The sequence below is a fragment of the Artemia sp. Qi Xiang Cuo genome, chromosome 3 (assembly GCF_049724085.1).
Source record: "Artemia sp. Qi Xiang Cuo chromosome 3, ASM4972408v1, whole genome shotgun sequence".
In the NCBI taxonomy this organism is placed as follows: domain Eukaryota; kingdom Metazoa; phylum Arthropoda; class Branchiopoda; order Anostraca; family Artemiidae; genus Artemia; species Artemia sp. Qi Xiang Cuo.
In genome coordinates this window covers 50,951,600-50,974,211 of record NC_142796.1, presented here as the reverse complement: position 1 = coordinate 50,974,211, position 22,612 = coordinate 50,951,600, and the positions used below count along the sequence as shown (strand labels likewise).

The window sequence follows — 22,612 nt, the reverse complement described above, 5'->3', positions numbered from 1 at the left end:
GGCAGAGGGGGGCGGAAATCTAACATTCCTGTCTAAGAAACGATGTATTTCGTTAAAATTCTTAAAAAAAACTCTTAATATGGTTTAAATATTCCACTAATATCAGCTCGCCCGCTCAAAATGATTTTTAGGGGGGCGGGGGCAGCCGTATATTGTCAGGATATTGCGAAATATTCATAAGTTTAACTCAAAGAAAACGGGGTATTTTCCTTAAACGTTCTTAATCGAATATAAATTTGCATCTAATATCAAGCCCCTCTTCTCTGGAACTAGTTGCTTGGACCCCATCACCTTTCTGTAATATATGAATCTTTTGTATGTATTACGATAAGCCTCTTTTACCCTTTATTTTTCGTTTGTCGTGTTTTTTTAACTGCTTTGAGCGTTTCGGGCGAAAAAAATGAAAATATTGAAGATGTATTACGTGACAGTGATGGTTGCGCAATCATTACGTAAGATGCGCTGGCCTTAAAGTGTGTGCCGCCATTACATCTACCACCTGGGGAGCATGTTTAGAAAAGGCTTCTTATAAAATGGGCGTCTGAGGTTTTTAATAGAAAAACATCATGGGAAATAGAAACAGGGGTGGCATTGGCGGCGTTGGCTAGTAACTCTATTTATTATCCAACATATCCAAACCAACAAACGTAGCCACCAAACATAGCCCACAATCAACAACCAACAAACATAACCAATTATAGTAACATTTTGAACTGATGAGCTTTCAGCAAGAAGCTAACAAAAATCACTACAAACAAGAGTTTGGATATCACCTCCTTCTCTCACTGTAAAAGTATAAAACCTACTGCGTCATTGGCGCTTTAATGAAAACTATATGCGTCTTGAACAGCCTTGGAAAGCATAAACAACATCAAATTGAATATTTGATGTATAATGATATTAATTGTTCAAAGATCCATCCATTCAAGAATTTATTTCACTGTAATCTTTTTTTATTTTCAATTGGAAAAAAACATATTTCTAATATAATTCGTTTTCAGTTAAACGCCAATGACACAGTAAGCTTTCGGTTTTTATTTACAGTTAAGGAAGGAGGCAATCAACGAGTCCGTTGATTTTGAATTGAAGTTCTCAAGTATTTTGGAGTAGGTTGCATAGGTTGCATCAAGACATGGCTAATTGTAGACAGAGAAAAGCCAAGGCAGACCATTTTCCATGACCACACATAACCATTTCCGTGGCTAAGTGGGTCAATTGGCCGGATTAATACAGTTGATATATATATATATATATATATATATATATATATATATATATATATATATATATATATATATATATATATATATATATATATATATATATATATATATATATATATATATATATATATATATATATATATATATACTCAGGTTTTTTAGACTGAGTTGGCTCTAATCCACTTGCCAGGCAAACCTCTGTCCCTTTGCTACCTTAGAAATACCTTGGATTATATGTTCAAATCACAGTTTATAGAATTATCCAGTAAGTTTATCGCAGATCATTTCTGGTCTTCGTTCTCGGTGCGAACAAAAAGCTCCTCCCACTTATTTCTGCATTAGCGGGAATGCGGGTTAGTCTATTTCCAATTGTTTCCATGTACTTTGTTGGAAACAATCGGAAACAGACTAACCCGCATTCCCGCTAATTCTGACTTCGCTTATGTTTATATCTGCAAAAACGTTCTCCGGAGCATTCGCACCTCGGTCCGGGTTTTTATAATGGGTGAGATAGAGAATGATCATACTGGATAATTATATGAACTGTGGTTCAAATATTGTAAGTGTTTAAATGTCTTATTATATTATATCGTATCATATTATTATTATAATTATTGATAACCTGGGACAACTAGTCCCAGAGGTGTATATATTGTCAGACCCTATATCGTTGTGTGTTGCATAAATAAAAGTATTATATACCAAACCTTTATACAACGTTATTTAAGTCTCTCGATTAACCCAAGCCGGTGCGCCAAATTAGTCAGGTCAAAGCCTAGGGCATGCTACCAAAGTTTATTTACGTTAGGACCATAATTATACCCGCTATAAAGGGAGTAATAAGGTATCTACTATAATCTCACTTTAAAACCATAAACTTACTTTACCACACGATTCCCCAGCTCTGTTTTGTGCTTAAGTCCATGCTCTTTGATCTTGGCTTGTAAAAGTTTGTTCATACCCTTGCTGCTGGAATCTTGTACAAGTATGACAGCAAAGGTCCGTTCGTGAATTTCTTCACCCTTTACATATCTTAACACGATAGAAGCCTGGTCCATAACCCCAATGTCCTAAGGTGTGTCCATTTGGATGCTGTATCTTTTTTCGCCGATTTCGTTCACTATATCTCTCCGCATGGGTTTCAAAATGTTCCTTATCACTTTTTGAACAGTCGTCTTAGAAAGAAAAGTGACGATGGAGCCATTATGCTTAGCTCTGTTTCCAGATTTTTCGCTCGCATCCATGTTTGATTCCCTTTTTCTGCTATCCTCTATTGCTTTTTCCAGAGGTTCCTTAAGAGGCACACCATATTTCGAGAGCAAAAGTATGACCTCAACCAATTTTTCATGGTTTATTTCCAGCTTTGTTAGAATCTCAAGCCTCTCCTGGTCGCCGTGTGCTCTAAAAGGTAATTCTTGTCTCCCCAACAGCTTTACAGCCTGGGAAAAAGGATTCAGTACTTGATTTTTTTTTGCAAGATCTGTTGTTTCCGTTCATTGGCCAAAGCGCTGTTTATATACCATCCAATGCCTCGACCTTTTTCAGCTTGAGCATATGCTTGAGCTGTAGCGACATGTCCATTCGACTTTTTATGTGCCTGGATTTTCTCATGGACATACCTTGGTGAATCCAAAAACAAACTTCGACTCTCCGTTGGAAAACATGATGCATATGCTGCAAAGAATTGATTTTACTGTCATTCCTTTAGTTTCAAGGGTAATCCATAATCGTAAGACGGATTCAATGGTAGGTTTCCGTTATCAAATCGATGCCAGGTTAAAGCTAGGCTTTTCTATTTGAGGTGGTGTCGGCTGGAACAAATGTGACTTCATGACATTTAATTGATGAGACAGAGCCGAATTCGGTGGTAAAACGAAGGAAATAGACACACTTACTGGCAAAAACGGTTCACCATCAGCTAGCTTTGCGTCCGAATCGCACACTTCCAATTTGGCTCAGATACGGTATAGATTCCCTCGCTAATGGCTCCATTGGCTCAGAAGGCGTAACAGTATTTGACGATGTTGGCTCACCCTCTGTTAAAACTGGATCCATGTCGTGCGCTTTTTCGATGTGGTTATAAAAAATGGAATATAAGCATAAAAACACCCAGCCAGACAAGCAGCTAATGTAGGGTGAAGTTCTCAAGACTTCTTTAAAATTTAGCAGGCATTGAAGCCAGGACGCTGAATTTTGATTCAAATTAACTTTTCGACCCTCCACCAACAAATCTCAGGTTTCATCAAGGTTCAATGATCAGATAGACCTTTGGTTTTATGAAAGCAATACCTGAAAAAAGGCGGAAGAAAAAAAGGATGCCTTTTTAGGCGTCATTTGGCCATGCCTAGCCTCCCGAGACGGGCATGAAGACTCAAAAACGTTTAGATGAGACTCAAAACGTTTAGGCTGCTGCCCCCCTCCCTTGTTGTGACACCTTTGCCCGTTACAATGGAGAAAGAAAGCCAAAAAAAAACTTCCATTTACATGCATTGAGACTTTCATTGTTCAAATCTTGTGCTAGTTAAGGCCTCCAAACTGTGTCTAATTTAAAGCCATAAAGTGTTTGCATGAAGCAGTTGTCAGTTGTTTCTCTTCGTCTTTCTCCAAACAAACTGGGTCCGAACTTCTCTCTGTTCTGCTATACTCAAAGAACAAAACTGTTTTAACTATGTGACACACACTGAGTTAAAAGGTATGCTATTGCGATTTCTGAGTTTTATTGACCACCACAATAGTCATCAGGAAAACACAAACAAGACCATTACCATTACAAGAACGTTACCATTTATTGAAAATCAAGAGATTAAAGTATCTGAAAAAAGTCTCTTTACCCTATAGATTTTTGAGTGTTGCTGCTTGTGTCACGTTTTCCTCGAGTTTACGTGTGTAGTTATATAAAAGATGACCGTGGAGTTCAAAAGGGCTTGAACAGACATGTCTGTTTATTTGGATTTTAATGATATGTGACTCAAGGTGTTTTGAACATATTTAAAACTTCTCTCTAATAGGAAAAATCTGCCTCCCGATGAGTCACTATTGCATAATCATATTTGGTACTGGGCGTTGAAATTACCATGCAGCATGACGGTGTATTTGGCGTGTGAATATAATGGCAAATTTATAAAATTTTTCTTGGCTTCTAGAAGTTACTTTAGCCAATTCCTATGCATATGCTGTTTAAGTAGCTCATAATATTTTTTGCACTTCAACGGCTGAAATGAACCGTTTCTATGTGAACATTTTTGCGATTTTTAAAGGATTCCTTTTACGACTAAAGCCACGTCTACATTTGGCGTTTTCTGGAAAACTGGGACGGAAAACTGGGTTATGTAGACTGTAACTGCCGTTAAAATTTTCCGTTTTTTTACGGCACAAAAGATTTGAAAAAGAAAGCCATGGGACTTACGAAGAAAGATAAAGAAGCTTGTAAAGACTCTTAGAAATAGTCGAATGAAGAAACTTTCTTACTAATTGGAGCTTGGAACGACAAATTTGATGACTTACAGAAAAATAGAACCTAAAGCCCAAACTTATATGGCCATGGCAGAGGAGTTATCCAGGGGAATGTTTTATTCCCACAAAGAAAAGCTGCGACTCTTGGGAGACGTCTAACAGTTTATAAGTCAACTAATAAATCCCTGTGTACTTTACTTACTTACTTTACTTGTACCTGGATCAGGACACAAGCTATGTAGCTCTCCCTGGCGACGGGATCTGGCATACTGTTGAATTCCACAGATTATGGTCTTGGGTTAGTGGGGTGATAATTTCAAGCCATGAAGGGTCTCATCTGTGACAATGTCTCCGGAATTGGCCAATCGACTCTAGGTAAAATTTGACGGTGTTAAGCCAAGTTTTGGCTTGTCTTCCGTGTCGTTTCCTCCAATCAGGTGCTGGTTTTCAGCGTAGGCTTTGATTTGTGAAAGTCTCGGTTGGTCTTCCGCAAACATGGCCGAACCAGGACAGGCGGCGGCGTTGAATAATAGATGTGATATCGTACTCCTGGTCAAATCGTTGGCGGATGATCGTATTTGGGATTCGGTCGCTGAGTCGTAACCCCAATATTTTCCTCAGGCATATGTGTTCAAAAGTGTTGAGCGCGTGTGCCTTGGTGACTTTTAAGGGCCACGTCTCACAGCCGAACAGTAAGACTGATCGGAATAGGGCATAGTAAATAAGAATTTTTGTTTTCCGGTGGATTTCTTTCCTTTTCCATATCGGCTTCCACAGCTGTGCAAAGACAGCGGAAGCTGATGCAGTGCGGCATTGAATTTCTTCGCTATATACTATTCTTCGAATAGTTTGTGAGAGAGTATACATTCTTGCCTCACACCAAAGTCGATATCGAATAGCGGAAAAGTTCGCCATTCACCTTGATGCAGGCTCGTGTGTGTTGATAGTAAGCCTGAATGAGTCGTATGATCTAAGGTGGGACACAGTCCTCTTTCATTGCCACCCAAATTCCTCCCTGATGAATGAATCGAAGCCCGTAACGACATCAATGAAGATAGCGATGGGGATTTGTCGTTTCTAAGCTCTATGTTCAAAAATATGTCTGAAGGTGAAGAGTTGGTCAATACAGCCCATGCCATCTCGGAAATAAGATTGGTTGGGGCGGGTACTTTCGTTATAGACTTTGCAGAATCGGTTAAGGAGAATCATTGCAAAGATCTTTGCCGCAATACTCATAAGTGAAGTCCCTCTGTAATTTTTACATTCAGTGCGGTCGCCTTTCTTGAAGACAGGCAGTATAGCTGAGTCTTGTCATTCCTGGGGAAACCGTTCCGGAGACCAGATTGAGCAGAAGAGCTTATGTAGTTTCTCAGCGACAAGAGGAGCAGCGTTGTAGACTTCTGCCGGGATAGAATCTGTGCCTGGCGCCTTGTGATTCCTCAGCTTCGTGATTACCTCTTTGATCTCTTGTATTGAGCGAGGGTGAGCATTGACGTTGCTGTATGGGGCTTGTTGACTTGGTGGTACTGAGTTAAGGTTAGGGTTGCTTGGCTGGAGTGCAGTGGCGCTATTAATGGGAGGGGCTTGAGTGGAAAAGATGTTGTGACTGGGGTTCAGAAGCTTCTGGAAGTGGTACTGCCATCTTGCGATTATCTCATCTTTTCTTAACAGAAGCGTTCCATCTTCGCCTCTTACTCCAGTTGAGATCTTTTTTCTTCTTTTCCCAGTTACTTCTTTTAGTAGTTGGTAAGGCCTTCTGGTATCTGAAAGACTAGCATCCTTCTGTATATTTGCTGCCACGTGGTCCCAGTAGCGTTGTCTGTCACGGCGGGCGGATTTATGGCATTCTTTTCTCAGTGTTTTGAACACAGTGGACTTGGTATTTCCGGTTTGTTGTTTCTGGTTTAATAGCTTGATGGTGTCTTCTGAGATCCACTTTTCCCGCTTCCAATTTAGCCTTCCAAGGTCTTTTTTAAAGGTGTCTCTGAGCTTCCTCCACTCGTCTTCTATCTTTATGGTGGTTGGTTCGTTATCGTCGTCCACGGGTAAGATGTCAAAGCGGATCGATAATTACAAGCGGAACTCTTCTGGGACTGCTTCATCATGAAGACGTGCTATATTGTATCTCGGAGGAGGTTGCTTTCGTTTCCTGAAGGCAAGCTTTATGGTCAGGGAAGCTTTTAGCAGCATATAATCGGAGCCGTTCTTTTCTCCTGTGTCGTCTCCACGGTAGGCTCTGCAGTTCTCTATATAGCTTCGCCATCGGGAGGATATTAGCAAGTAATCCACCTGCGATTGAACTCTTCCATCTCGAAAGCGTCAGGTGACCCTCTGGGATGGTTTGTATTGAAACAACGTATTTGTCAATACAAGATTATGCTGCTTGGCAAATTCTACGAGTCTCCTTCCACACTTGCACCTGTCGCCCCATCCAAATCTTCAAACAGCTCTTTCGCGGTTTGCCTCGCGGCTTCCAACATGGGCGCTAAGATCAACTCCTAGGATGAGTAGATCACGGTTTGGGACTATTCTCTATGACTGGGTCTGGGCATCTCAGAACTCGTCAACTGTAATTTCGTCCGGGGCTCTGGTTGGTGCATAGGCTGAGATGACAATGATGTTGAACAGGGTACTTTAAGACGGGCCTTAGCCTAACGAGGTGAGATGGGCTGCCACTCAACTAGAGATTTTGCTGCCTTAGTACTGAGGAAGAGACCAACCCCTGCGTTACCAGGGTTGAAAAAGGGGGATTCGGATTTTCCACTAAGGGCAGAGACGGGCTCATCTTCCAAATGTCCATTTAGCTAGGATATGGATGCACACAGAATGTCTATGCAATATCTTCCACATTCACCAGCAATGAAGGGCCGGGTCGCAGGGCATTTCAATGAACATACGTTCATGCACCCCACACTTAGGGATTGTCGATGTTTCAACAGGGGGTCGGCTAGTTCACTTTTCGTCGGGGTCGCCGTAGCCTCCAACGTATCACTTTCTGGGAATGCCGTAGCCAAAGTTGGTGTTTTAATTCTTTCTGCCATTTCTATCATTTCGTTGGAAAATATTTAACCGACGGGTCCCCAATCCGACGGCAATCCTTCTGCGTGTTAGCCGGCGTCCTCCAAGGTTAGGATGGCAAGGCCGTTACCACCCTTCTACTAACGGTGAGGCCACGCAACTGGATTTCTTCCTGAAGAGCTCTAGACAGAGAAGGTGCCTGTGGTGCACCCCAGAGATTCACAACCCTCTCTAGGGGAAGAACAGCAACCTTTATCTACCAACCTAGTCTACAGGTGATCTTAGAAGGGAAATGAATGTTACAGGTACAATTAGAATCTTTTGAGCATATTTACGTACTTTTTACATACAGTCATATTTAAAAAGAGCATACAAAATGCACTTTTGAATTCCCCGAATTTCAAATAGAATAGATATTGGTTGTAGAAATAGTTGGATAGACCAATTATATATATTTATCAAATATATTATTGTTGGAACACCCAAAGGATTGCCTTTCATCAAGTATTATCTTTTTTCTATTTAATAGGTGTACTGCCTTTTAGATATATTGATTTTTTGTGACTGATGTCCAAACAAGATCCAACTGACCCCTCTATGGAAGGGAACCAGGCTATTTCCTGGAGTGATGCAGCTATTTCTCCTTCCCATACCCCAGACCCTACAAACATTGAGAATCGAAAAATTGTAACGAAAAAATGTAGACTGCCATCAAGTACATCCACTTCTAGTGATGGTACAATGATCTCTGTAGGATCACCCCAGCTGAGTGACCCAAATTGTCAATTACCAGATAGTGTATACCATCTGACATGGGATGATTTCCAAATTGTCCAAAAACATAAGAAAAAGAATACCAAAAAACGTAAGGTTGATGGCCTTAAACTATCCACAACTTCAGATGATTCAACAGCCCCAACCCCTGGTAATGAAATATCCATCCCAATGTTTGCTGTAGTAATCTCACCAGTTCAGACAAATACAAAAACCCCACCCCCAAAATTTGAACCAAAAAAACACATTGATTTTCTTAGAATGAAAGTTTGTAAGAAATTGAGCAGGGAATTTGACCTATTCATTATTAGAAATGGAGAAGCTGAGGTATTTGCAAATGATGCAGTTTTTCTGACCCCTTTACTGGACCTGAAACAGATTGGTAACATGGCAGTAACCTGCAAACCAAAAGAACAAATTCTTCAAAAAGAAACTAGGCTACTCATTTATAATGAATCAAATCTATATGGAGATACTGATATCCAAGATGGCCTTACTGATAATTACCCTGTCAAACTGTCAATTAAAGTCAACAACAAGACTTAAGAAAAGAAATGATTAAAATGAAGTAGTATCTAGCAACTCAGTTCTGTGTGTATTTGAAGGAGAATATTCACCAGAAAAGTTATTCATATTTGGGGGAAGAGTTGCCTTTAGACAATATGATGAAAAATCAATCCAATGTAAGCATTGCTTAAAACTAGGGCACACACAAAAATTTTGCCCATTTGCCACATATGTTGTCTGGAAAAATTGTACTTTGAGGGGTCACTTGGAAATCAATTGCCAAAACCCTACAAAATGCACAAACTGTGGTGGTTCACACCTTTCTGAAAACCGAAATCTATGTGCCAAATAAAAAACAAAGAAGTCAGATTATAAAAATAGCTCAGGAGAAAAATATTCCTGTACCTATAATTGCAAATGCTCTGAGAAAAGAGACTAGACAACCTCACCTAAACTTTTCCAACACACCCTCCAGAACAACAACTCCTGTCCAAGATCAGAGAAGACATCCAAAGCATGTATGGAAAAAAATACCTTCTACTAGCTTTAATGAGACTTACTCCCTGTCAACAACTGAATTTCCCGTAAGTTTGGCTAGCCCTTCTTTCCCCAGACTAGATCCAAAAGTAGGAAGACTTTCAACAGGTCCATCCCCTTTGCAACCAATAAGACCTACCCCTTATCTATTAGAGGCACTGAACCTCCGAGAAGAAATATTAAACCCCCAACACCCACAATTTTAGTTGGTAACCAACTTAGAAATTTTTCAAAATTCATCATTACCCAGGAACTTATTTGAACATCAAATTATGACATACAAATGAAAGGCATATTAAGTGAGAAAGCACTAAAGAAGCACTTTCCAGAGTCCTTGCTGAAAGAAGTGACACATAAATTTATGGAGCTAGTTGCTACCCAATTGACTAATAAGATTAATGTCACAGATAGACTGATTGTATTGCAGTGGAACACATTCTCACTTAATAAAATGAAAATAATAGAACTCTTTTCATTTTATTAGGATAATGACATACAAATGAAAGGCATATTAAGTGAGAAAGCACTAAAGAAGCACTTTCCAGAGTCCTTGCGGAAAGAAGTGACACATAAATTTATGGAGCTAGTTGCTACCCAATTGACTAATAAGATTAATGTCACAGATAGACTGATTGTATTGCAGTGGAACCCATTCTCACTTAATAAAATGAAAATAATAGAAATCTGCTCATATTCAAATAAAGAGAAAGTGGATATAATTTGTCTCTAAGAAGCACATTTGAATAATCTTAAAAGAGTGTCCATACCAGGATATAAAATGCTACCGCAAGGATAAATATTCTAGCAGAAAAGGAGGGGGATGATTATTTTATAGCTGAGAGTTTAGTTCATTCACCATTACCATTAAAGCAACATGATCACGAAGTTGATGTGGTGGGAGTCTCAATCACTTTAAGATCAGGAGATACTCTAATAATTAAATCTATGTATAACCCAAAGGGTGACATAGATGTGTTTAATATTTTATCAACTGAAGCAGAGGGCCAAAACCTTTTTATTTTTGTTGACCTAAATGCACATAGCTCACATTGGGAAGATGTTGTGCAGTCAAATTGAGCTGGAAAAACTGTGGAAAGACTGTTATTAGAAAATAATCACATAGTAGTTCTAACACCATATAATTTGCCAACATGTTACAATTCCAAAAATAATAAACATTCAACCATCGGCATCCAACTAGGTTCTGCTTCTGCTATTGATCAGTGTCAATTAGTAGAGTTACAGATCTACAGAGTGATCACTGTGCTGTAAAGACAATTATCTCACACATGTCTTGCAAAACAAAACCAGGTAAAAGGAAATTTACTAACAAGAAAGGTAAATGGACAGTGTTCAAGCAAATCCTGCAAGAAGCTGATTATACTCTGCTGGAAGACTCTTTCCTAATTGATGATAAAGTGAAAACCCTTACAAAAAATATCATGGATGCTGCTCAAAAAACAATTCCTAAGACAAGCAATAATGCTTGGACCTCTCCTGGCAACAAAAGAACAAAAGACTGGTGGAATGGTTTATGCACTGCTGCAGTGGAAGCTAAACACAAAGCAAGGAGGGCATTCCAAAGACATCCATCAATGATCACAGCAATTGAATATAAACGCAGCTCGGCAAAAGTGAAAAAAAACATGTCTACAGGCTAAAAAGGAGACATGGGATAAATTTATGACTAGAGTAGACCATCAGACCGCAGTATCTAAGATTCACCAATATGTAAGCAAGATGAATGGCAAGAAAATGACACTTGAGGACCACAAAGTATGAAATAAAACACCAGCATCAGCGAATAACATCTGACAATTTAAAAGCTGAGATATTTGCAAAAACATACATGAAGAATGATATAGAAGCTATTTTGCCAAACCCACCTGTATGTGTCGTCTCTTCAGTAGCAAAACATAAAAAGTCTTTAATTTTACCTTTTGCATTATCTGAGTTAGACACGGTCATTGAAGAATGCAACCAAAATTCAGCACCAGGGTATGATGAGGTACACATCAAATGGCTTATTGAATCACCCCATACCTTTTGAAAGAAACTTCTTGAAGTATGTAATATGGCATTGAGAGAAGGGAAATTCCCTAATTCCTGGAAAATTGCTCTTATTCACCCAATCCTCAAACCTGGGAAACCACCCGATAACCCAATATCTTACACACCAATATCAGTCCTCCCTACCATGGGCAAGATATTTGAACGTATGATTTTAAAGAGATTAGAATGGTTTGCAGAGCTCAATCAAATGATACCCCAATCCCAAACAGGTTATAGAAAGGGTCACAGTGCAATGGACAACATAACCAGAACTGAAACAGACATAGCAGAGGCTTTGCAAGATGGTGAATCTGGAATTGCCGGGCTGTTTGATTAGACAGATGCATATAGAAATGCCAAACACAAAAAGTTGCTAAAGTTTTGAATAATAAAAATGTTCCATCTACAGTGGTATCAGTGATAGATGATCTACTTTGTGATTGTTCTTTTCAAGTTCAGATAAATGACACTTTGTCTTCAAGAAAACAAGTTAAAGATGGTCTCCCACAAGGAACTGTCATAAGTCCTCTTTTATTCACACAGTATATTTCAGAATTAAAACTTAGAAGTCAGTAAAAAAAAAAAAACGGAGAATTTGCTGATGATCTTCTGGTGTGGAATAGACACAAGAATATAACCTTTCTCCAAAGTATAACTCAGGAAGACATAGATGATGTGTGCCTGTTTTCTAAAGCTTTTGGTCTGCCCATTTCAGTCCCAAAAAACAGAGGCAATAGTGTTTTATAACCGACAAACAACCCTCCCTAAACCCTTAATGATAGAAGGGAGTACCATAGCTTATCAGCCATCTGTCTGTCTACTGGGTATGACCCTTGACTGCTGTTTAAAATGACAACCACATGTGATGACACTGAGAATGTCAATTTTAAAGCAACTCATCATCTTAAAGCGACTTGCAGGATCTAAATGAGGATCTTCACCAAAACTGATTATTGATTTTTATAAACTGTATATTCGATCTAAAATGGAATATGACATTCATTTCCTTGTAAATGTCCCTATAACTCTATTTAAAACCCATGAGACACTCCAAAATTCAGCCATAAGGATTGCATTGGGACTGCATAAACATACAGTGGTAAATAAGCTAAAAGAGCTCTCTGGACTACCTGCTTTGAAAGATAGTGCTACTATGGAGAGAAACTGTTACTTTACAAAAATACAATATTATGGTGATAAGCATACAGTCTTTCCAGCCACTTTTGCAAACCCTAGCAAGCTCAGCACCATAAGTCTTCTTGGTGTCAATGTCTGAAAGATCATCCAAATTGGAAAAATGAACATGCAGATGGTTACCCTTTTCCAAATTCTCCACCTTGGGAAATGGAGGCCCCTAAGTGTCATCTCTAACTGCTCCCTAAGTATAAATTTCTTTATACTGATCAGTTTTTTTTGTCAGCTTTTTGCCAATAAAATTTCCTCACTATTTCCCAAACATACTCAAGTTTATACAGATGGATCAGTAAAGGGAACAAATGCAGGTGCAGGGGTTTGCATTCCGTATGTTTCTTTGAATATTTCAGTAACTCTCCCATCCAATACTTCAATTTTGTCAGCAGAGCTGTTTGCCATTCAAAAAGCACTGGAAATTATGGTCAACTTCAGACCAGCTTCAAAAAAAGTGTTAATTCTCACAGATTCTAAGTCTGCCATCGAACTAATGAAAAAAATAAATTATGAGGCTGCTGATTCAGATTTAAAATCTATTAGAGATTCTCTCCTAAGCCTTAAGAATGTGGACATTTCAGTTTGCTTCCACCATATCCCTAGCCATAAAGGACTGACCCACAATATGACAGCCGATAGGCTAGCTAATGAAAGAACAAATGCTTGCGCCACTCCAGACTCAAAACTTGGGAGCCTGCAAGACATTATAAAACACCGTGGAAAAACAAAGTGCACCCCATTCCTGAATTCCTCATTTCAATCAAGGGAAGATTCGGTGTGGTATTACAGGTTAATATCTGGATACCTGTTGCTGAATTCTCTTCGATTCCAATGGAATCTCCATCATTCACCACTATGTAGGTGGTATTCAACATCAGAGGAAACCCCCCAACATATCTTTTTCAAGTGTTTGGTTCTGGCACCACAAATCAGAAAGATTAAGTTCAGCTGCCAGAAAATGGGTGTTCCAGAAACATTTGATACCATCACTAATTTACAACAACATCCTAACACTGAAAGACCAATCTATAATTTGATGATTCAGATCATGAAGAAGACAACAGAACATTAATAGAATTCTACAGTGCAGAAGAGAGCGAGAATGAGCAGGAAACGCTGTACTGGTACCAGCCAGCCTATTGGCCTTCAATTGCTGGGGACAGGTAGCTCAGGTACTCGCGTTTCCCACAACCCATCATCAAAATTATGGCTTTCAAAGACATGCCTTGTGGAGGGAATTTTTATTTTCAGGTGCTGTTTATACAAAGATAAAGAATTATTGCTGACCATTTCTGAAAACATTGCTGTAGAATAAGAAGGATTGAAGATACTATTCTGAAATCAAAGGGGTAAAAGGACTGTATGGTAGTCCATATACCCTCATACAAATTCTGGAATTGGAAACTTTTGATCATATTAACATGCTTTTATGCATTATTTTTAAAAAGAGCTTACAAAAAGCACATTGAACTTTAATAGAATTTTGAGCAATAACATGAATCTTTCATAAGCATGGACAAGAGATTCCTACTTTAATATAATACTAATATGATTCCTACTTTTAATATGATTCCTACTTTAATGTCATAAGGCTGGTATTTGGCATGAATATTACAGCTGATGGGAACAGGGACACAGCTAGGGTTTGGAGTTTGGAGAGCGGTAATAAAGAATATGCTAAGAAAATCATCCAGTGTGTCTACAAATGTGGACACATACTAAATTAAACTAAAAACATAAAAGAAGTTTTGATGTGTTGGTACTAAGCACAGACGCCTTGGAATACTGGGTAAGGAAAATCCCACCTCTTTCCCTCTGAGCTGCACCCCTGGATGGCCCCCCTGACCTTTCATGGTCATTTTTCCAAGGAAAAAGTAGTTCAAGAATTTGTTTTCAATTCAAAGAAGTAGTTCCTACTCAGTCAAATATTACATGCTCAGGAATTTCAACAGTAAGATAGCCTACAGCTCAAAATCTTCTGACAAGTCAATCTGTCTTTTTATTGTCTTCTCAAACATGAATACACAAAATTATATTAATATACTCAAACAATTTTAATCAAATATTTAATTATTTTTCACAATGAGACCTAACAACTATCATGAACAACTAACTAGACTATCATATCTTGTTTGGCAGTGACTGTTTTATAGTTTTTTGATTTCCTAATCAGTCATTTAGTACATGCTAGGAAATATATAACAGTAAGATAGCCAAGAGCTCAAAATTCTATTAAAGTTCAATGTGCTTTTTGTAAGCTTTTTTAAAAAATAATACATAAAAGCATGTTAATATGATCAAAAGTTTCCAGTTCCAGAATTTGTATGTGGGTATATGGAGTACCGTGCAGTCCTTTCACCCCTTTGATTTCGGAGTAGTATCTTCAATCCTTCTTTTTCTTCAGCAATGTTGTCAGAAATGGTCAGCAATAATTCTTTATCTTTGTATAAACGGGGTAAATTCCTTCAGTTTGAAAATTTTCATCACGGGAAAGGAGCTGAGAGAAATCTAAGTAAGTAAAAATTTAATGTTAGGTGATATAGCTAGGTGATCGGGTAAACTTTTCGCAAATCATATTATTGACTTACGAATAAAGTAAACATACCACTCGATGCCTTTTTGTATGCTCTTTCCAAATATAATAATCATTTTTGTCAGAAATGAATTTTACCCCCACCCCTATATATACCAATTCAGAGCATATATTTGCACATTAGGGGTGTGGGGGTAAAGTTTAAACTTACCTCCCATTTGCATCAGAAATAAAATTTAACCCCCCCCCCCTAATGTGCACATATATACCCTGAATTGGTATATATAGGGGTGAGGGTAAAATTCATATCCGACAAAATGATTATTCTATTTGGAAATAGCATAAAAATAGGCATCGAGTGGCGTGTTTATTTTATTCGTATGTCAATAATATGAACTGCGAAAAGTTTACCGACGGGTCTCCATGTCTGGTTTCCTTATACAGTATATAGCGGTGGGTACCGTATAATGCACAAGTACCTATATATACATATAGTAGTAAATATATATAGTATACATAAATACTATATATATTTACTTAGTTTATAATACTATAAAGTAATATATAAGTATAAGCCTAAAATTGGGGCTATTGAAGAGGAGATATGTTAATAAGACAATTTATATTTTTACAATGTGCAAAAACTGTAGTTATCAAACTTTGAAATCGATTTCGCTATACTTAACTCCCAGTGCCTCTAATATGCAAACCTATAGAAAGACGAATTGTATTATTCCCATATGTTTCCCCGTTTCTTACTTTCGTCAGCATTTATTTTATTTACGGTTATACTAGTTGAAAAAAAAGTGATGCATGGCAAAATTCATAGAAAACAATTAATTTTTACTATATTTTTGCACATTAAGGAGGGAAAGTATAGTGGAATCACTTTAAAAATTATATATATATATATATATATATATATATATATATATATATATATATATATATATATATATATATATATATATATATATATATATATATATATATATATATATATATATATATATATATATATATATATATATATATATATATATATATATATATATATATATATATATTTGAGGAGGGACAGCCCTTTTTATATACGGAATAATTTCTGATCGTTTTAAGTTTTAATATCGCTCCTTACTTTCAGTTAAAAAAACTTGTTTTTTTTAATTTAATTTCTGAACATTTTTGAGTTAATACAGCTTTAATGTTGGCTCACCGTACATGAATAATTATACCGAAATTTGCATATTAATTTTACTTTTTTTGGTAAATGGCTTTCGCGTCCTTTTGATCTGACGTAACTTACGAATTAACTTACGTAACCCCTAGTCAATACCTTGCTCATTACGCCAAAATTCAAATTTTCTTCCAGTTTTCTAAGAATGCCCCCTTATCACAAATGCCGTTAAGTTGAATAAACAGCTCTGATGAAACTAAAAAAAAATTTTGCACAAAGATCGAGGTAATGACTAGGGGTCAAACCCAATCATGCACGTATTAGTTTCTGTTTGTTGTAAGTTTTGTGTTGTTCCTTACTTTCAGTTGAAAAAATTGTTTTTTTATTTTATTTCTTATTGTTTTTTTAAATTATACTGGGAAAACCTGCGCCCCCTTCATAGCAATTACCCTTCCTCCATTGAAAGATCCTCCCACATAAAACCTGCCCCCCCCCCAACAAGCAGAAAAAATTGCCCTGAAAACTTCTGTATGCCTCCCAATAACCAATTTTATATGTAAACATTGGACATAGTTCATAACTTGCAGACCGTCCCCCGGAGACTGTGGGGATTATCCTCAAAGACATAGTTATTGTATTTTTCGAACATGCTGGATAAAATGGCTATCTAAAAATTATGATTCGGTGACTTTGGGAAAAAAATGAGCGGGTGAGAGGGCTTAATTGCCCTCCATTCTTTTTGGTCACTGAAAAAGGGCACTAGAACTTTTAATTTCCGTTCTGAATAAGCAAATCCATCAGTTTTCTGGTATACCCTAAGAAAATGTAGGGATGCCAAGGATGAAGAAAAATACAAGAATCTTTGTAATATTATGCTAACGTTATATGGCCTGCCACACTCTTCAGCGGCTGCTGAAAGACAGTTTACGCTACTTGGTAACATCAGAACCAAATTACGGAATGGTCTTCTAATGTAAAGGACTAGTTGTTTAATGTATGTGAAACAACTAATTTGGCGATCTGGAGCGTTGCTGGAATCTTGGATTATACATTTTGAAATGCGCAAGAAATACTCCGATGGCAAAAATCTAGCAAAAGAAGAAATAAGGGTGACTCACATGCTGAACATAATTTTCAAGATGAATTTTCGCTAGAAGACTAATCTTAAGCTCCCACACATTATTTTTAGTGTTTACTTGTTTTTATGAGTTTTGTGCTTGTATTAAATGGTTTTTTTCGTTTTCAATATATTTAATGTTGACTAGCCGCTTTGAAAGATGTTTCCAAAGTGTCTTTTGGTCAATATCCCAATTGATAAGGAAAATAACCTCTAGGTTCTGAGATTTCAAGATGGACATATTTTGGACATATTTAAGACGAAACATGCATATTTTGGCTAAAAATTACATAATTTTGGATACTCAAGGGACATATTTATGGACCGAAAAGTTGGCAACCCTGAATATAAGCACTTGTGTAGGGAAGATGTTGGAACTGCCATTGTGAAAAGAAGTGATGGTAAGAAGTACCATTAGTTAATAAACGATTTGAAATAATTTCTGGAAGACCTATCCCAGTAAGAGATGTAAACCATTGGTGCCTAAGAATTTATCTAGCAAACCAATGTCCACCAAACCTTTCTCCATTTACATCCCGGAAAGACTCAAAGATGTACCACAGAATACGATCAAATGCTACTGGCCTTAACAGCCAAACTTACCACTATCAAAACACAACCAGTCCAACAGTAATGAGCCCTCTTTGCCTCCTATGTCAAACCTATGATGAGACCATCAACCATGTTCTTTTTGGTTGCCCTGTGGCACCTCTCAACCATAAAAAAGAATGGCTAACTTTATCTGCTATACTCAAGCGCATCAAGCTAACCCCTAATATTGACCAACTAACACAAAGGAGACACTCTTCAACTGATGATACTGAATTGTTCAAAGCTGTCTTTAACTGCCTAAATATAGGTGGTTTCATCAATGATGTATAAAGCCTATTATTGAATAATAATAGTCTAATCTCTATATTTGATTTCCCAGGACACCCCTGACATAATCATACAATACGAAAAAGGTTAAATGGATTCATCCGAAGCCTATAATTGAAGAAGAAGAAGAAGAAGAAGCTTACTACATCATTGAGTTATCAGCACCTTTTTATCATTGAGTTATGAGCAACCTTTTAAGAAAATCGAAATACATTTTCTTGTGATTATTATCTATTCTAATCAGCAGTTGTACCAAACCAATTCTGCTCAAGACATCCTCAGGGCTATACTGTGGTGTTTATCTTCCCCCATAGTATAGTGCAGACGGTTTGATATCTTCTATTTTCGCTTCTTGTTTTAGTTTTTATTTCTGTGTTTAAAGCTTTTTCCAATAGGCAATGATTAGAAGTCCTCCAAAAAAAAAAGTCCCCCCAGATCCCAAATCAAAGTCCAGTGAAAGTGTCATAGTGAAAGATACCCATCCTGGCTGGTCAAGCAAGCTATCTCAAAGTTCTAATGATAGCTCCAATTCGGAGAATAGGACAATGATCAGTGTAGGGGCTAATGTAACCATAGATGATAATGGGTTTCAAGAGGCCCTCTCTAGAAGTTCTAAAAAAAGGAAAAAAATCTCCCCAATTAAAAGCATTTCCCCTCTCCCTGCCCAAGATCCTCCCTCCAAAAACTTAGGAATTTACCTTAAAATTACTCCCACTACCCCCTTTGAAATAAAAATGATCTCTGCAATAAGAGTTGCAATTTTTAAACTGCTAAAATCAATGTTCTCTCTTAACATTAACCGTGATGGATCTCTGCTAATAGCTGTAGAAGATCAGAAGTCAGCAGATACAATAATTAACCTTAAATCTCTTCTGAATAACCCAATTATTGCATCTAATTGGAACCCTAAACAATCACCAACAAAAATAGTAGTTTACAATGTTCCCCCAGAGATATCTACTCAGGAGTTAAAAGAAGGCCTTTCAGATAGGGCTGGAAACACAATCCCAGTTGAGGATGTTACCCAACTTGGAAAACCCAACTTTAATGGCCTAAAAACTAGTAGATCCTTCTTATTCACACTGAAGGATAAAATTGATATCCCAGAAAAATTATTCCTATTTGGGCAAATCAAACCACACAAGGAATACAAACCTAAGCCTATTCAGTGTCAGAAGTGTTTCAAACTGGGACACACAACAAACAAATGCAATGAAATTCTCCAAGAGTGTAGTAATTGTAAATCTTTCCATCCTAAAGAGCTGACAACTTGCAACAACACCCAGCCTACATGCATCAATTGCAAAGGCCCACATGAATCTACAAATAAATTATTATGCCCTGCATACAAGAAAAGAGCTCTAACACTCCAAATATCAACAGAGAAGGCCATCCCATACCCCTTTGCAGCAATGGAAGCAAATGCTGCCCAACAATACCAAATAAAGCCTGTAATGAAACCAACCAAAACCCCCAAGTCAAATGCCCCCAATGCATCAAGCCCCCCATATAAAACACCATCTTCTAAGCCCCCTAGATCAAATCCCTATCAGAAGGAATCACCAAGCCAACAAGCGTTCTTGTCCGGTGAGATGAGGCCAGCCTGGCCCTCCCTCCCAAGAAGAAACAAACCAGAAACACTACCAGGAATCAATCCCTTAACCAACAAACAGGATGCACTACCAAAAATGCAATCCCCAAATATATGCTTATTCATTCTAAACTGTAATGCAGTTCAGGCCATGAACATACATCCACTACAGAAAACTAAAATTATTGCAGAATTGGCAAAAATCTACATCCCAGATGATATGCTCATTCAATCAAAAAAAGATCTTGCTTTACTGTTAACAAAGCTGAACATTGATACACAGTCACATGAAGAATAAATCAACAACACAACATTTATCAATACTCCAATGGAATGTAAGATCACTCACAGAAAATAAGCTAAGTGAACTAATATCATTTATGAATAATACTTCTATTAATATTGCTTGCCTCCAGGAAACTCATTTAACCCAAAATCAACAAATTAAGTCTCTGGGATATACTATCCTGAGAAAGGATAGATCTTCAGAGAGAAAAGGAGGTGGTGTAGCTTTATTAGTTAATAATAATATAAAATTTTGTGGCATCAAATTTCCAGATTTTGAAAATGATGTTGATGTAATTGGTATAAGTGTTTGGCTGAATAATTTAAAAATCTACATAATAAGCTTTTATAACCCTAATGGCCAAACTACAGATGCCAAGGATTTCTTTAATTATATAAATAATTCTAATATGTTAAAAAATATCATTATTTGTGGTGATTTCAATGCCCACAGCCTTTTGTGGGGGAATAAACCAGCAAATAAAGCTGGTAAATTTATTGAGCATATGACTTCAAATAATAATGAATTAGTTGTTGCTACCCCTCCAAACCTGAATACCTATTTCAACCCCAAAAGTTGCAATTTCTCCACAATTGACCTACAAATTGTGTCTTTAAATTTTTTGAACAAAATTTACATAAATAAAATTGATAGTCTATGTACAGACCACTTTGCTATAGTTTGCTCCCTAAATGAACCTGCTGAAACTTTATCTCATACATCCAAATATATCAACACTAAAGCAAATTTGTCTATTTTCCAAAATAAGCTAAATGATGAAACTACAAGTTTCACCCAAAGTTCATGCATTTCTAACACAACAGTTTACACACATGCTGAAGCGTTGACATCTTTACTAATAAATACAGCTAATCATGCTATCCCCAGGACAACACCTAAGAAAACATTCCCTAAACAAATTCCTAAAGCATGGTGGACAAATGAGTGCCTAAATAAATGGAGGATAAAAAAGGCAGCTAGGACAGAATTCATAAAAAAACCAACACCTACTACATATTTAAAAAAATTACAAGCAGAATCTAATCTGAAAAGGACTATAATAGATGCTAAATATAAATACTGGAATAATTTTGCAAATAATCTCTCCAGAGAAACAAATGAGCCAATTATACATAAAGTCATAAGCAACATATGTGGGAAAAAGACTTCTACCAACCCACTCCTGTATGAGCTTATACATAATAATACCCATTATGACAATGATAATGAAAAGGCTAACATATTTGCAACTCTTTTTGTTAATAAGCTAACATCAAATAATCAAAGCAAACTGTCCACAATTCCTATGAACCCTATTTACCAACCACGCCCAGGATCCGAGTAAATAACTAATCCATTTTCAATCCAGGAATTGAATAATGCAATACATCATATTAGGTCCAAAACTAGCAGTAGCTATGACAATATACACCCTACATGGATAAAGAATCTCACACCTTCATACAAACAAGAACTGCTAAATTGTTATAATCACGCTTGGGCATCTTCTAGGTTCCCCAATATATGGAAATGTTCGTCCCTCCTACCAATCCTAAAGAAAAATAAACCAAAAGATAACCCTGAGTCTTATAGGCCCATAATGATTACACCTGTGATGGGGAAAATAATGGAGAAAATGATTTATCACAGACTCCTCTGGTTTGTTGAGAAAAATAACATGATCCCACACACTCAAACTGGATTCAGGAAATACCACTCCTCAACAGATGCTTTCATTTTGCTAACAAATGCAATAAATGAATCTTTCTCAAAAAATAATATCCTAGTGGCAGCTTTCCTAGATTTTGAATGAGCTTATGACAATGTGAAACACAAAATCCTTTTAAATAAACTTGCAAAACTCGGAGTACCTCCTAAGCTAGTATCCTTTATCAAATACTTCATAGAATTGCGAAGTTTAATTGTTTGTGTTGGTTCAGACTCTTCACCCCAAAAGACAATATCCAAAGGCCTACCTCAGGGAGCAGTCCTCAGTTGCCTCCTGTTTGCCCTATATCTCTGGGACATGAACCTACCCCACACAAATCTACAATATGCTGATGATCTGGTGCTATAGTCATCTGGAAACACCTTTCAGAAAGCACAGTCAAATCTGCAAAAGTCACTTTTCCAGTTTGAAAAATTCTCTCAACATTCAGATTTACCCATTGCACCCACCAAGTCAAAAATAATCCAATTTCACCGGAAGAGAAACCATGTTAATGCAAAACTAACTCTAAATAAAACAACTATTCCAGAAGATAATAATATTAATTA

At 37.2% G+C, this 22,612-nt stretch overlaps 1 protein-coding gene across 1 annotated transcript; it reads right to left on the bottom strand.

Moving 5' to 3' along the window:
- Window positions 1-5,987: 5,987 nt before the first annotated feature.
- Window positions 5,988-7,726, bottom strand: LOC148954247 (uncharacterized). Its single transcript, XM_089086211.1, has 2 exons — window positions 7,574-7,726; window positions 5,988-6,686 (listed from the first exon to the last, which is right to left on the bottom strand). The coding sequence occupies exons 1-2, from the start codon at window positions 7,724-7,726 to the stop codon at window positions 5,988-5,990; spliced, it is 852 nt and encodes a 283-aa protein (XP_088942337.1).
- Window positions 7,727-22,612: the final 14,886 nt, after the last annotated feature.